The 15521-nt window shown below is 55.9% G+C and overlaps 2 protein-coding genes across 5 annotated transcripts; one reads left to right on the forward strand and one right to left on the reverse strand.

The window, feature by feature from the left end:
• Window positions 1–560: 560 nt before the first annotated feature.
• LOC111152394 (proline rich transmembrane protein 1) lies at window positions 561–3378 on the reverse strand. The gene is made up of 4 exons (XM_022510923.1): window positions 3292–3378; window positions 1851–2389; window positions 1082–1267; window positions 561–940 (listed from the first exon to the last, which is right to left on the reverse strand). Exons 1-4 carry the CDS (start codon window positions 3308–3310, stop codon window positions 764–766), a joined length of 921 nt encoding a protein of 306 aa, XP_022366631.1. The 5' UTR covers window positions 3311–3378; the 3' UTR covers window positions 561–763.
• A 2708-nt stretch (window positions 3379–6086) lies between these two features.
• On the forward strand, window positions 6087–15486 carry LOC111152217 (epidermal growth factor-like protein 8). 4 transcript variants are annotated; one of them, XM_022510615.1, is made up of 13 exons: window positions 7222–7239; window positions 7329–7436; window positions 7965–8048; window positions 8168–8252; window positions 10908–10962; window positions 13458–13586; window positions 13803–13925; window positions 14026–14138; window positions 14232–14327; window positions 14428–14598; window positions 14670–14749; window positions 14833–14986; window positions 15258–15486. In XM_022510615.1, the coding sequence occupies exons 4-13, from the start codon at window positions 8222–8224 to the stop codon at window positions 15332–15334; spliced, it is 1029 nt and encodes a 342-aa protein (XP_022366323.1). In that variant the 5' UTR covers window positions 7222–7239; window positions 7329–7436; window positions 7965–8048; window positions 8168–8221; the 3' UTR covers window positions 15335–15486. The 4 variants fall into 4 exon arrangements, with proteins under 4 accessions (XP_022366324.1, XP_022366323.1, XP_022366321.1 ...); XM_022510613.1 differs by having other exon boundaries at window positions 14833–15321; XM_022510616.1 differs by lacking the exons at window positions 13458–13586; window positions 13803–13925; window positions 14026–14138; ... (3 more) ...; window positions 14833–14986; window positions 15258–15486 and adding exons at window positions 6087–6275; window positions 6530–6683 and having other exon boundaries at window positions 7144–7239; window positions 10908–11186.
• The last annotated feature ends 35 nt before the right edge of the window (window positions 15487–15521 follow it).

Consider the following 15521-nt stretch of genomic DNA (forward strand, 5'->3'; position numbering starts at 1 on the left):
ACCCTGGGTTACCTTCTGCCCAGCTGCCCACTGGTTGGGATAGGTGGAAGGGACTATTTACAGACAACGGGGACTTTCGTCATCCCGAGGTGAAAGGTCCTAAACTGGGAACCTCCCAAATCTCATTCCAAAAATACTAAAAGTAGAGGTGCTGGGATTAGCAAGAAAATAGCAAGATACCGGGGTGGAGGAGACAAAACTGTACTACGAAAAGATGAGAGAGCGTGGGGGCGTGGCTACCCCGGGCTAGGCCCCTGCGCTGGGAGAAGGGGAAGAGTCTGTCAGTCTGTGGGGGAGACCTAGCGCCACAACCCAATCACTGGACTGAATCACCCCGCGGGGACGGAAAAGAAGGCGGAGCCTGCCGACCTGGAGGCGGGGTTTTGTCAGAGCCGGGGCGGAGCCTATAGAGGAGGCGGGGCTTTGGGGACGGGTCTTCGGCTGGGGATCGGAGACCGAGGGAGCTCGGGGGGGGAGGGGGTGCATTTAGAGGCGGGGGACTGGAGTGACTGAGGGCCGGGCATCTGGCGGGGATCCCGGGAAGTGGCATTTCTGGGGGTGGGTTTTTTTCCGGGGTTCCTGAGGAACTGGATTCGGAGCGTGCCCTCAAGGCGAGAAGTTCCGTGGAGGCCGAGTTTAGGTTGTATCGAAATTTGGTGGCTCCAGAGGCAGGTGTGCGGGGCACCCACTGGATCCGCGGCGAGGCTGCAGAACGCGCTCGGGAAGTTGAGGGGCGCGGGGTGGGGCCGGGCCGCGTGAGCCCTTACGGATCCCAGTAGTTCTCGTGGTGCTGCGCGGCGATGATGATGACTACGGTGAGGATAGTACAGAGCACCATGGCTGCAATGCCCACCGCCAGGGAGATGAAGGAGAAGTTCCGGGCCTCGCGTGAAGCGATCTCGGCAGACACCATGTCTCCGCGAGCCAAGGCCGTGCGTACCTGCGGGGGAAGGGCAGAAGGAAGAGGATCAGAGCCGCTGTTCCTTCTGAGATGCTCCCCTGAACATCCCGCACTCCGTTAGAATAGGAAAACCCGAGTGAGGCCGCCTTTCCCAGACGCCACCCTCGACTCCCCTTCCACCTGCACTGCCTTGAAGATGGCGATGATGCCCGTAGGCCAGAAGCAGCAGATGGTGGTCAGCACCGCGATGGGCATGTAGTCGTGCGGCGGGCGCCTCGGCTCCAGCAGGGCCAACCCTGGGCCCTGGGGCGGCGGGGGGAGCGTGGAGGTTACTCCTGTTCCCCCCGGGGTCCCTCCTGCATAGGGCTGTGGAAGGAAGGATGCAGGGAGAGGACAGGACGTCATTCCCATCCTCTCCCAGCCCACCAACATTCTGCGTCTGGCAGAGTGGTTTTTAAAGCACCATTCTTGGACGTTGATTCTCAAAAGAACTTATCATCCACTACCCTTCCATGACACCCATAAATTCCCTGTAGGTTCCTCTCTTTTCGTGATTGCTGTGATTGCCCTATGTTCTTAGTGGTCTCCACATTCCCTCCCCGTAAGGTATGGCCATACCAGCGCTGTCTTGGATCACTCCAGGCCTTGTTTCTTCTCCCCAAATATCTGCCTGGCCTTCCCTAATCAGTCAGTTCCAGGTTTCTTTTCCTTTCTCCTCCTTGGTCCCGGGATTCCATTTCTTCTCCCCCTCTCTCCTTTCCCTCTTTCGAACCTCCTCTGGACTTCTGTGCTCCGTTCCCCTTCCCAGACCCTAATCTCTGACCCCAACTGACTGCCAGAAACCCCCCCCCCCCCCCCCCCCCCCCTCTCTATCCCACCAGCCCCCACCCTCATCCCCGCAATGTGTCCCCACCCCTTCCTCCCGGGCCCCTGTCCACCCTGTACTCACCGTGCCCACCGGGTAGACCGGCACATAGGCAGTGCAAGGCTGCAGCTGTAAGGGGTAGCCAGGGGCTACGTAGCCCCCCAGTGGCAGCGTGCCTACCGCCCCCGTGTGCGTGGGCACCACGAAGCTGGGAGCCTGGGCAGTATGAGAGGGCGCCGGCGGGGGCGGAGCGGCGGCGGCTGGAGGCGGCGGGGGCAGTGGGCCCTCGAAGCGAGTCTCCTGCAGGTAAGGGTCGGGTGGCATGCGGGGCAAGGTAGCGCAGCCAGGTGGGGGCGCCCCGGCGGCCGGGCCGGGCGGGGCGTGGTGTGGTGGCCGCGGCAGAGTGGCGGAAGATGAGGGACCACGCTGACCAGTGGCCGCGGAAGAAGCCAGGCCGCCTGCCCCTAAGCGCGGGAGGGTGGCAGTCCCGGACTGGTGGTAGTGGTGGTGGTGGTGGTGGTGAGAGGAGGGGGCTGCCTGTGGGGGTGGGGCGGGGGGTTCGGCTGGGGGCTGGGGGGCATTATAGGGTGGTGGAGAGGTGTGAGGGACTGAGTCTGAGAGGCCTGGGGGTGGTGAGCGGAGGAGAGGGTATGGGACAGAGGCAAGACAGGCAAAGAAGAGATAAGGAAGGGGATAAGGGGGAGACACAGAGGGCCAGGGATGGAGAAAGATAATGGGAGAGACAGAGGAGATGGGTGAGAAGGCATCTCTTAGTCTTGGGGCAGGAAAGGGATTGGATCTAGGCCATCTGCCCCCCCCTTCTTTTTTTCAATCTGATTTTGAGGTCGCAACTCTCCTCCACTCTTCTCTGTCTTCAGTAATGTGCCCAGAGCTTTCACCTGCCACCAAAGCTATGGCTGCCTCGGACTTGCCCATCTGAGCTAGTCCTGAGTGTGCACATGTGTAGACATGCAACACAGTGTTAACATGTGCTTAATTCAACAGTTGTATAAACACATGGAGGACGACATATTCCACTCTGCCTTCTTGCCCTGGGGAGGGGTGCCCTAGCCTCTCTGGGAATTCCAGTACCTCTTTTAGGGCAGATAAAGAAGGGTTTTACTCCCCTAACAACCTCCGTTTGATCATATCTTTATATGTCTCCACTGGATGTCCCCATGCAAGCCAATGTCATCTGTCCATCTGTCACTCCCAATGCTGCTGTCCCTGCAGTACCTGGCTGATGCTAGGCCACTCTTCTACTTCCCTCACCCTTTCAACCTGTCCCCTTTCCATGTTGTTGGCAAGGGGACAAGGCTGAGATTGGAGGGAGGAAAGGAAGAGAAGGGAGGGATATAGAAGGAGAAGGGGGATGGGGGGTTGAGAGCTGGACAGAAGGGGAATGAAACAGAATCACCCCCACCCCCCCAGGGAGGGGTAAGGGAGGTAGAGGTTTGGGGCCAAGGATGGTGGAGGGGGGAAGAGTCTGGAGATGGTGGAAAGGGCAGGTTTTGTTGTTTTTTACCTGACTTTTCCGATGACATGCCTGTGGTTTCACTGGGACAGGGTCCCTGTAGCGGGAGTGGGGTCCCTGTCTGGCGTCGGAGTCTCGGTGTGCAGATTGCGCAGCCGGCAGCGGCACAGAGATGGAGAGATGAAGACAGCGGCGGGGGGGCGGAGGGAGAGCAGGGAGGGGGGGGAGCTTAAAGGGACCGAGAAGAGGGAGGGGGACAGTTTCCGAGGTACCCTCACTCCGTCTCTCCTCCTCTCACCCTGGCATTCAAGCCCCCAGTTTGGGCTCCCTTGGAGTTGTCATGGAAACAGGGAGGCAAGCAAGACCGGGCGAGGCGGGTGGGACTAAGGGAAGGAAGGAGGGAGGCAGAACTCTCTAGAGTCTTCCCCTCGAAGACTGGCTGTAGTGATTATATTGTGGGAGGAAGTGAGCAGGTGCTCAGTGGATTCAGTACCCCAGTCCCTACCGGATCTCATTCACCCTAGTCCAGGGCCCCCCTCCTCAGCTTCCCTCAGAATCCCTACAAGTTCTCAGGATCTTCCTCCAAATCCTTAGCTCTACTTTCCCCCACTTTAGGAAAGGTAACTGTATATGAGAGAGAACTGCAGAGTTGAGACCTGCGATGGCTTGAAGAGTTCCCAGGGTTATGGCCTGGGGTGAACTGCAGGTAAAGTGCCAGGGGCTTGGGTCTACAGTGGTTCAGCAGCCGCTGGGCCTGTGGCTGGGGGCGTGAGGGTTGGCAGACAGAGAGGAAGCTGGGGGGATGCAGAGACACCTTTTTCTCCGGAGTGAAGGAGCTCAGCACTTTGGGAGGAGGGGATGGATCAGCTCATTTCTGGCAACTCCATTTTGGGAGTATGTGCTTGGTCTCCCTTTCCCCCTTCGATAATTGGGCTTCTTAGAGTTTCTGGGCACATCAGTGTTCAGATCCCACCCACCCACCACCCCTGCCAAGATGCAAAGCCACCTCCTGAATCGACAGGAGTGTATGTGGTGGGGGGCGGGGGGAGGTTGGAGCACAGCTTTAATTGCGGGCTTTTATTTCTTCATTGTATCTTGTGAGCGCTTACAAGGGGAGGAAGGTGAAGGTAGGCAGTCTACCCGGATTTACAGGACTTGGGCTTTTCGCAAAAGCACAGTCGGGGGAATCATTAACCCTCCCCTGCCTCCACCTTCAGTTTAGTATTCCCCATCCCCCCACTGAGTCGCCTTCTCCGGCTGTGTCCTTCCCCTCCGCGTCCAAGCCGAGGCTACAGAGCTGAAGCCCTCACTTGGACCAGTCCTAGGCTCCTGACATTTAGGTCAGGGCCCCGAACTGGTCGTTCTGGTTTCGCGTTCGTGTTCCCGTGAGCTCCGGACCCCCTACCGCCACCCCGCCCTCACATCACACACCTCTCGGCCCACGTCAGTTTTATTGAGAAACTTTAGACTTGCAAAGACCTTGTGACTAGAGGGAGGGACTCAGACAAGCTTCGAAATCCTTTTTCCTCAAGGGGAACGCTTTTAAATGCTAAGTAAAAGCCCACCTAGGTATCGGGAAAGGGGTCGCGGCCGGAGGTGCAGGACACCTGGAGCGTGGAAGTCCGGATGCGGTGCGAGGGTCTGCGTCGCAAGCCGCCCACAAGAGCTCCCAGCCAAGGGCAGATTGTGGGGGGTCCCTCAAGTTGAAAGACTGGTGGAAACCACGCAAGCGTGAGTCAGCGCTGCCCCAGGGGCTCTCCGCCCCTTGGAGGTGGGTCGTATACCGGGAGCGGAGTAGAGTAGGCCGGGAGAAACTGGGCCAGGCAGCACTTTTAGCTCGAGGGGCCTCGAGGACTCTTCGCGTCCCTGGAGACAAGGGCACTACACGCACTTCATAATGAACAGTTGTAAGGCGCTGACCTGGGGCCGGCGGCTGGCCGGTAGGGGTGGGGAGGGGTCAGCCTGGGCTGGCTTCAGCCCGGATCCGGCGTAGGTCGAAATGCGGAGGACTGCCTTTCCCCAGTCTGTTCCCCAGCGCCCTCTCCCTCACGCCCACCCTGGGGGAGGGAGAACTTCATGTTCCGCAGCGGAGCTGGACGCCTGAATTGGGAAGTGGGGCGAATCAAGGCCAGGAAATCGGACCCTCGGCTCGCTGGTGCAGCAGGGCCTGGACCGGCCTTCTCTAGATTCCCAGGATATGTTTGCCGATTCTTCCTCTCCCCACCGGCCTAAATGGATCGGTCAGCCTACTTCCTCCCCCGCTCCCGGAATGCAGTGGAATGTTCCATTGCCCCTCCGGTCCCGGCCTGCGTTTCAGGGGACGCCGGCACGGTTGCCAGGGAAAGCCCCGGACGTGACGGCGAAGCGCGACCCCTAGCAGTCTCCCCTCTCCCATCCGTCATTCCCCTGCGCGCGCTGTCCTTACACCCTTCCCCTCCCCCCCGCGGGTTCCAGTCTAGGGAGAAGTAAATAGCAGGCGGAGCCAGGCTCACGGACCTAGGCCAGGTGGGAGCTTGCATTCTCCAGGAGCTGCGCTGCTGCTCAGGGGTCTTTCTTGGCAAAAGCCAGGGTCTTGCATGGCTGGCATGATGCATTAGGAAGATCCTGGGCCTAGGGACTGAGTCCCGGCTGAGTTGGGGGCGGGGTTTCGGGTGTGCGTCGGTGCGTGTAGGGGGGTGTGTTTCCCTACAGTCCTGAAGTAAGTTCAAAGTAGGCTATTTTGTGACCTGGACCTAGAGTGAGCACGGTCGGGGGGGGGGGGAATCTTGATTGCCGGGCGTCTGCTCCGAGGGGAGAGCGTGTTGTCATCTCTCTCACAGGCCCTCATCGCCCCCTTCTCAGGCGGGAGCATGCTGGGCCTCAGACGGCTGCGGCTCCCCCCGGCGGGGATTCTGCTCCTGTTACCGTTCCTGCCGCCGCCGCTGCTGCCAGCAGCCCCTGCGCCCCATCGCGCTTCCTACAAACCGGTCATCGTGGTGCACGGGCTCTTTGACAGCTCGTACAGCTTCCGCCACCTGCTGGAATACATCAACGAGGTCTGGCAGGGGACACTCGGTTGTGGGGCGCTGGAGGCGACTGTAGTGACGGGGGAAGGAGAATGGGGAACTGAAAGCTGCGCTTCCGGGCCTGCTCAGTTCCTAGAGGAGCTGGTGCTGGCGTTGGGAGAGTCGGAGGATGAGATCCCTGGTTCTCATAGCAGGGCGCCATAGGCATGAGGACGCTGGCCAGGGGGCGGTGTGGAGGGGCTTCATAGTCCATCCCCTGTTGCAGCATTGCCCCCTTCCCACAGACACACCCTGGGACTGTGGTGACAGTGCTCGATCTCTTCGATGGAAGAGAGAGCTTGCGACCCTTGTGGGAACAGGTGCAAGGGTTCGGAGAGGCTGTGGCCCCCATCATGGCAGAGGCCCCTGAAGGGGTGCATCTCATCTGCTACTCGCAGGGTAGGCGCCCTCCCCCTCCCAACTTCTAAGCCCTATCTGAGGCTTGATCCTTACCTGAGGGACACTTCCTGGTGTCCCCTTTTCTGAACCTGGTTATTCCTAGCCAGAGCCCTAGTACCTGAGCCCTACTTTTCTGACTTCCCTCAGCACCTGGGTCTTATCTCTGTGTCCTCAGTGGGAGGAAGGCTCCCCATGCTGCTGCCCCCTTTTGCCATTACCCATGGTTCTTGGACATAAGGGATAATGGGAGAGTAAAAAGCACCCTACAGGTAGAGTGGGGAGACCCAGAATCTAATTCTGGCTCTGTTACTTTCACGACATATAACTTTTTGCCACAAGGTGTGCCTGCTTTCTCTGGGCTTCAGTCTTCTTACGGACACGCTGGGGGCGGGGAGCATGTTGGGAGGCTGTTGGCCTGGCTGTCCCTAAGTCCCAGCCTCATGTGGCATTCTGCCTCCAGGGGGCCTGGTGTGCCGGGCACTGCTGTCCGTCATGGAGGAGCACAACGTGGATTCTTTCATCTCTCTCTCCTCTCCACAAATGGGACAGTATGGAGGTGAGTGGGAATGGTGGGCTCCAGAGAGGGCCCTGAGTTTTGGGGACACAGAAGTTTGGGGCCACTGGACTCTGCTGTTCTCTTGCCAGATACGGACTATTTGAAGTGGCTCTTCCCTACCTCCATGAGGTCTAATCTCTACCGGATCTGCTACAGCCCCTGGGGCCAAGAATTCTCCATCTGCAACTACTGGCACGGTGAATAGGGGATACCAAACTGGGGTCTGCATGGAGGGGCACCCTGGGGGGGTAGGGTCTGCTGCTCCCCCTTGTACCATAACCAACAGTGATGCTGAAGATTACTTCAGCGATGCTGAAGATAACTGTGTGACTAGGCACTATTGAGAACACTTTCTGTGTATTACCTTACTGCTTCAGAGTTAGTCTGGGGCAGGGGTCAGTAAACTTTTTCTCTAAAGGGCCAGATAGTAAATATTTGGTTGTGATTGTTTTCTGTATCTGTGAAATAATAATATAGTATCTACCCTATAGGGGGTTGTAAAGATTAAAGAAATTAACATGTAATATACGTAATATACTTTGAACAGTACCTGGCATCCTAGGTGCTGGATAAAGGTGTTTGCTCTCTTGTTCACAATTCCTATTATTGCTACTCTTAGTAGTCACCTTGTCTATCATTGTAGTCCCTGATTGGCCTTTCAGCCTCTGGTCTTACCTCTTTTCCCTGCTTCTCTGACTGTCTTTCTCACTGCTCTTTGTACCTAGACCCTCACCATGATGACTTGTACCTCAATGCCAGCAGCTTCCTGGCCCTGATTAATGGGGAAAGAGATCATCCCAATGCCACCGGTGAGACCCGAGGCTCCTACCTGGGTCCCGTTTTCTGCCTCTCTGACCCCCTATGTTTGCCTCTCCAACAGGGCCTGACCCCTGTGACTGACGCAAGCTCTTTTCTTCCCACTCTTCAGCATGGAGGAAGAACTTTCTTCGTGTGGGCCGCCTGGTGCTGATTGGGGGCCCTGATGATGGTGTTATTACCCCCTGGCAGTCTAGGTAATAAGGGACTGTGTGGCCTGAAGATTGGCTAAGGACATCCCCCAATCCCCAGTAATATTTATCTCAGGCCTGCATGCCCCACCCTCCACATATCCTGTCACTGGAGACCAAAACGTGGGAATCATCATCCCTCAACTCCTTGTATCCAGCCAGTCGCTACGTCCTCCAGACTCTGCTTCCTCTCCATCCCTAAACCCCTGCCTTGTAAAAACTTTTAGCTTTCAGATAATTGCAGATTCGTAGAAAGCTGCAAAGATAGTGTAGAGAGGTCCTGGGTATGTATCCTTCGCCCGGTTCTCCCCACAATTGCATCCTATGTAACTCTAGCGCAGTATCAAAACCAGGAAGTCGTCATTAGTAGGATGTGTATAGTTCCATGCCATTTTATGTTTCCTCCCACCTGTTTTACATACCTGGACTTCCGTAATAGCCTCCAGCCCCGTCCCCTCCATCCTGTACCTCAGGAAAATCTGTGGTTCCATTGTGCTATGTATGGGCCTCTGTTGCAGACCATCATGAGTGATCTAAAATGTCACCTAAGCTACTTTAGTCCTTAATGAATATTTATTGAGCACTGTATGTATGCCCAGGCACTGTTCTGGGCCACTGGGATGCAGGGGTAAATGAGAGAGAAGTCCCTGCTATTACGTAGCTTACGATCTGGTAGTGCAGGAGATGTAATAAATGTAAATACATATATCAGGTGGTAATAAGACAAGGCAGGGGAAGGGATTAGAAGATAACTGGAGCCTATGTCAGATGATGGCCAGACAGGTCCTGGAAGAGTTGCCATTTGAGTAGAAACTTGAAGTGAAGGAAGGAGCTGTGGAACAATCTGGTGGGGCAGGGGGATGACTCCGGGAAAGGAGTAGCATCTACAGAGGTCCTGGGGCAGGTGTGAGGAATAAGGAGGCCAGTGGTTAGAGTGCAGGGAGCTGGGGAGGGCGGGAGAGGAGATGAAAGGGGTAGTAGGGATCCAGTGATGTTTAGCCTTTGTAGGGCAGTCAGGCCTTGATTTTTTTTTTCCCCTAAAATATAACATAAAAGTTACCGTTTTAAGTGTACACTTCAGTGGCATTAAGCACATTGACATTCTTGTGTAACCATCACCACCATCCATCTCTAAAACTTTTTTTTTCCCCAAACTGTAACTCCATAGCCATTAAACATGAACTCCCCATCCCTGCTTTCCCCCACCCCCTGCCCCAGCTCTTAGCAACCATGGCCCTTGACTTTTTGAGTGAGATGGGAAGGCCTTGGAAGATTTTAAGTGAAGGAGTCATGGGACTCCATGGGATGGGATTTGTTTTTTCTCATTTTTACCTCCACAACCCTGTGAAGGTAGTAATAGCTCACAATTACATGGCATGTTTTACATGTCAAGGCACGATTCCAAGTACTTCTCAAATAAACCTTATTCAATCCTCATAGAGTCAGTAACTTGAGAAGTCAGGCTATCTGACTTAACCACGGGGTTTCACTTCCTCTCTGCAAAGGAAGTATTCTTATATGGGACAAAGAGAATAATACGCTCAGCCACACATGTTTGGGAGTGTGCGGCAGAGCTGGAGTTCAAACCCAGGTCTGTGTGCCCCTGCTACTCTCCTACACCTGGTGAAATGTATGACCTCCCGGCCTCCAGCCCAACTCAGCATGGCCTCTCGGCCTCCAGCCCAGCTCCCCCCAGCACCCAGCTGGGCCTCACTTCTGTACCTTGGCTCCTGCTCTTCATTTGCCTGGGGAACAGCCTTCCCTAGGGGAGAGTCCTCACTGGGAAGCCTTTGTTGGTGCTCTAGAACCAGGCGAGTGGCCTCTCTTTGCTCCCGTAGCCTATTGGACTTAATACTATTAGCCTTTGTTTGTCATGGCCAGTGCCCTCTCACGGCCCATGCCAGTTAAATACTGCTTCTGAGAATCTTAAGACCTGTTTATCCTTTATATTTGGGAATAATTTCATACTTAATAAGTTACCAAAGTATTACAAAAGCAATCTTAATGTATTCTTCATTTAGATTTTCTAAATGTTAACATTTTACCATGTTTCTGCCCTCCTCTGTTCTCTATACAGATACAGGGTATAGGTGTGTTTGTGAACTGTTTGAGAATAGGTTGTAGACATGAGGTCTCTTTATCCCTAACACTGCAATATGTCTGCCTGTCTGCTGTGCACAGGACATTCCTTACGTAGCCCCAATACCGTGATCAAAGTCAGGAACTTAACATGGCTAGGCTACTCTATAGACTTGATTCAGGTATTTTCCAGTTGTCCTTATAGGGGGGAATAAAATTCATTGCAAGATCCATCCTGGGATCATGAGTCACATTTACTTGCATAGCTCTTTAGTCTGTCTTTTTTTCTGGACTACTTGTCTCTGACATCGAAATTTTTGAGGAGTGTGGTCCAGACATTTTGTAGAATGTCCCTCAGGGTTTGTCGGCTGTTTCCTCAGGAGTAGGTTCAGGTCACGCATTTTTGATGGGAATCTGCAGAAGCCTTGCTATAGTTCCAGTGTATCACCTCGTGAGGCACATGATACCTAATTAAGTATTTTGAGTGTCTTGTGGCCATGAGTTCCCGAAGTCCCCTAGCCTACCTTGATTTTCTCCAGCTCTCCTGATAACCTCCTCTGCCCACCCTCAATCTCTTTGTAGCTTCTTTGGTTTCTATGACGCCAATGAGACGGTCTTGGAGATGGAGGAGCAACCGGTGAGCCCCCTGGGATTGTGTCCCCTTTCTTCATGCTCTGTCCCACCTCAGTCTGTAGCCCTCCCTGCCACCGACCCCTGAGCGCGGAAGGGTTCACCCTGTGGGGAGAGGGGACCCAGGACACCAGCAGGAACTCATTTTGTTTCTTCATCTGTCTGTCTGCTGTGACCCTTTGCCCACCTTGAAGGTTTATCTGCGGGATTCTTTTGGGTTGAAGACACTCTTGGCCCGGGGAGCCATAGTGAGGTGTCCGATGGCTGGGATCGCCCACACGGCCTGGCACTCCAACCGTACCCTTTATGAGACCTGCATTGAACCCTGGCTCTCCTGAGGATGTCCTCAGAGATCCCCCGGGAACTCCCCAGCCCAGAAACCAAGTGGTGGCCTTGGAAGGCAAATGTCAGGCTCTGATGTGCCTGGGACCACCCCATTGTTCCCACACTACCTGCACCAACAAGGGCTCCCATGACCCCTTCCTCCTCTTCTCTGTACATGACAAATCCTGGTGTTCCCCCAGCTCATGTCTGGGGTTTGCTCCGTGCTCTCTCAGCCTCCCAAGCCCAAGGTTGGGAAGAGAGAAACCAGGTTTTTAACTTGTGGCTGCTCCTGCTGTTGCTGCTGCTGCCGCCGACCCTCCGTCTCTGGCTGTTACGGAAGGAGAACCCAGCCCCTACCCGCTACAGGGGTCTCCTTCTAGGCCACTCAGGTCATTTTTAGCTTCTCTTCTCCCCATGTTCCCTTTTCCTCAGCTCTCCCAACTCCCAGGAAGGACTACCCATGAGAGTGGGGTTCTGAGGCTCCCCTATGGGGACAGTTCCGTTCTTGAAATGTCAGTGTTGGGGAATATCTATGGCCTGTGAGGCCCATCTCAGGTTTGGGGATCCCCCAGTCCCTACGTTCAGTGTTGGGGTACCCCCTGGGAGCCTAGTTTCTTTGAGGCCCCAGCCCCTCTTTTAGCTACCATTGAATGGGTGTTAACCCTGTATTAATGGAAATAAAGTTCCATTTCCTCAGTGTGGCTTGGCTCATTTCCAGGTAAGGGGGACCTGGCTCCCCAAGGAGGGTGGGGATGGAGAGCCTGAGGTCTGGGTGCCCGGATGCCTGGTCTGGGGTGGGACCCCCTTGGTGTTTCCGCTCTCTAAATGCCCATTCTGTGTGGGTTCCTGATTCTCTGTGGGTTCTTTCCTGCAGAGGACAATTCTCTTCCTGTCCCAGCCTAAGCTTGGGGGGGCTGAGCCCAGAGCTCCAGTGGTTTGTGCCCCAGCCTCATGTGTGGAATGCGCCTGCCACCCCCAGGCTAGACAAGGGGGCTAAGGGTCAGGGTGGGCATTTGTTGCGCCCCTTTTCGACCTTTGTAGGCCACAGTTGGGTGAGAGGCTGGACAATGAGCCTCCTCTTCCTTGAAAGAAGGAATTTTGGTGGAGACAATAGGGCCCTGTCTAGTCTTGCATGGGGGGCGGTGGCTGACTCAACTCTGCCCCCCCCAGGCCCTAACAAATGTCATCAAGAAACGGGGGGCAATTTCCCTTTAGTGCCCTGGGCTGTCCATCCCCCCTTGGCCTTTTGTAATGACTTGCCCTCCTTTCTTTCTTCAGCTGTTCTTGCCTCTTCTCCCATGACCTGACCGTGCTTTTCTCTGCCAGTTCTCTCCCCCCACCCCAGTTCTCCCCAAGTCTGTGTTGGGTTGAAGGATGTGGCAAGGACCAGAGGTACTGGTGGTGGTACAGAGCCAGTACCCTCTGCTGATTTGGGAAGTCCAGAAATAACGTCTCAGAGGGTTGGAAATTTAGTTCTAGGGGGCCCTTTGCTGGGGTGGTGGTGAGGGTAGTGGGACTTGGACACCACTGAGCAGATGAAGCAGGAACTCTGAAGGCTTGTGGGATGGGGCAAGCAAGAATGGGAGGATTCTGTCTGGCCTGGCCCCTCCTCTCCTTCCCAGCCTGCCTAACCCACCCACCAGTCTGAGCTGCTGCTGCTGAGGCTGGTCTGCTTCAAGTCTCCGGGAGAGTGGGAAAGACAGGTGGGGAGACTGTAATGGGGAATAGCCTTAGAATAGAGTATGAGTTGGGGCATGTTGTATGAGGGGTGTTGGTGGAGGGAGTAGGGATGTATTTAAGGTGCAATTTCTAGGTGCATGGTTTTGGGTACAGTGTGAGAGGATGTAATGGTGCTTCTCTGAGGCTTTGAAGATAGAAAAATGTACAAGAGGGCCTGTTACAGATAGGAGGGTCCTCGGGGAGAGTTAACTGTAGTGTCGAGGGGGGTGGAGGGAGTGTTTCGGGGTGTGCCCTTGCATGATGCTGCGGGGACCAGGTGTGCTGAACAAAGGGGTCATGTTAAAAGTGACAATCCTGATGGCTAGTGCAAGTATGTACAGATGAACGTGCTGACTCCCTTAGAGGGCACCCGCAGTCTGCAGTCTGCTCTTGGAGGGCTGGAGTTGGAGTGCTTATAGGAGAGGGAAAGTGCCTCCATTAACCTCTTCTTGCCTGCAGCCTGCAGAGTTTGGAGTCAAGGAGAACCATGGGGTCCAGGAATGAGCTGTACACTGTCTTCGGCGGACTGTCATTCCTCCTGCTACTGATGTCAGCCCAGGGGGCCGAGGGCGGATCCCTCAAAGAGAGGTGATGACAGAGGGCACAGGGCAGGTGTGAGGTCTTCAGGAAACCTGCTGCGAGTGGCACTTCAACGGGGGGGGGGGGGGGGGGGGGGGGGGGGGGGGGTGAGGCTGTCCTCTAGAGGGAGGGCGGGGCCTCAGTGGAGCCTTGAGGGGAGTGGGATTCCTGGCCCCTAGGGCCTGGCCCACTCAGTATTTCTCACCTTCCCTGGCCTGGGTGCAGTCAGGGGGTCTGCTCCAAGCAGATGCTGGTGGTCCCCCTCCACTACAACGAGTCCTACAGCCAGCCAGTGTATAAGCCCTACCTGACTGTGTGCAATGGACGGCGCATTTGCAGCACCTACAGGTGAGGGCTGGGGAGCCTGGACCCTGCTGGTCTTTCAGGAACTTCAGGAACCCAAACCAAAGCCCATAAACCAATGTTCACAGCCAGGCTTGTGTTCTAGGACCATATACCAAGTGGCATGGAGGGAGGTGAGGAGAGAGGTGCAGCAGACCCATGTTGTGTGCTGCCAGGGCTGGAAGAAGCGACATCCGGGGGCGCTCACCTGTGACGAAGGTGAGACTGGGTATTCCCAGGCCTGGGGACGGAGCGAGCTGGGGCCTGGAGAGGCGGGCTGTCCTGTTTTGAACCGCCCTTCTGCACCCACAGCCATCTGCGCCAAGCCCTGTCTGAACCGAGGCATCTGTGTCAGGCCAGAGCAGTGCGAGTGCGCCCCAGGCTGGGGTGGGAAGCACTGTCATGTGGGTGAGTGGTCCCTCCCCCACCCCCCAGTGGTGTCAGGACCTCACTACCCTCAAGGCGCCAGCTTGCCCCCATCCTTTAGCCCTCTCTTTCCCTTAACTAGACGTGGATGAATGTAGGACTGGCGTCACACTCTGCTCGCACCACTGTGTCAACACGGCAGGCAGCTTCACCTGTGGCTGTCCCCAAGGTCTGGTGCTGGGCCAGGACCGGCGCACGTGCGCAGAGGGTATCCTGGAGCCGCCAACCGGTGCCAGCATCCTCAGCGTGGCGGGTGAGTGGGAGTACAGGTGGCAGCAAGGGCCCAGGCTGAACTGGGCTGTAGGTGACACTGTTTATTTTCAGTTCGGGAAGCTGAACATGACAAGCGTGACTTGAGGCAGGAGATTTGGGAGCTGCGAGGGCGCCTGGAGCGGCTGGAGCAGGTGAGTGGTGGTGTGGGCCAGGCCCTCCCAGCAGGGTGCGCCCCACCCCACCCCCAACACTTGAGGTGTCCCTTCCTTTGTAGTGGGCTGGTCAGGCGGGGGCCTGGGTCCGGGCTGTGCTGCCCATGCCCCCTGAAGAGCTACAGCCGGAAAAGGTGGCAGAGCTGTGGGGCCGCAGCGACAGGATAGAGTCTCTGAGTGACCAGGTGCTGCTGCTGGAGGAGAGGCTGGGTGCCTGTGAGTCCTCCTGCCCCTCTCTGCTTGAACCCCCATTACCCAGTAGAGGCCCCCAGCTGTCCCAGATACCTTTCTGTAGTTCAACTTTCTCTTTTTCCCAAGCCCTTCCCCAACACTTAAGTCTCCCCACACTGTCTCTAGATAGCCATACTTTACCCTTTCTGGTACCCTGTCCCCAAACGACTTATGTTGGGTGAGAGTCTCTCCAGTGCCCTTGCAGCCCCAGAAGTCTGCAGCCAATGTGTCTGCTTGCTTCCTTGTCATTCATCAGGCTCCTGTGAGGACAACAGCCTGGGTCCAGGCCTCAGACGGCCGAAAAGGAACCTCTCCAGAGCCCGGGTCCCCTAATTTATACAGAAACTGGCCCCACTAATCATCTGGGATGGCCAGGTGGGGAAGTGCAGATAAGGTTATCTGCCACTAAGGAGCAGTGAGTGATGGAAACTTCCAGAGCTGAGGAAGTGGGGGATGATGGATGCCTTGGGCCCACCCGAGTCTTCTGGCTGGGGTAAGGTTGCTTGGGTGAGAACCACTT

Source organism: Enhydra lutris, unplaced genomic scaffold, assembly GCF_002288905.1.
Source record: "Enhydra lutris kenyoni isolate GAN:26980312 unplaced genomic scaffold, ASM228890v2 scaffoldscaffold28, whole genome shotgun sequence".
Lineage (NCBI taxonomy): Eukaryota > Metazoa > Chordata > Mammalia > Carnivora > Mustelidae > Enhydra > Enhydra lutris.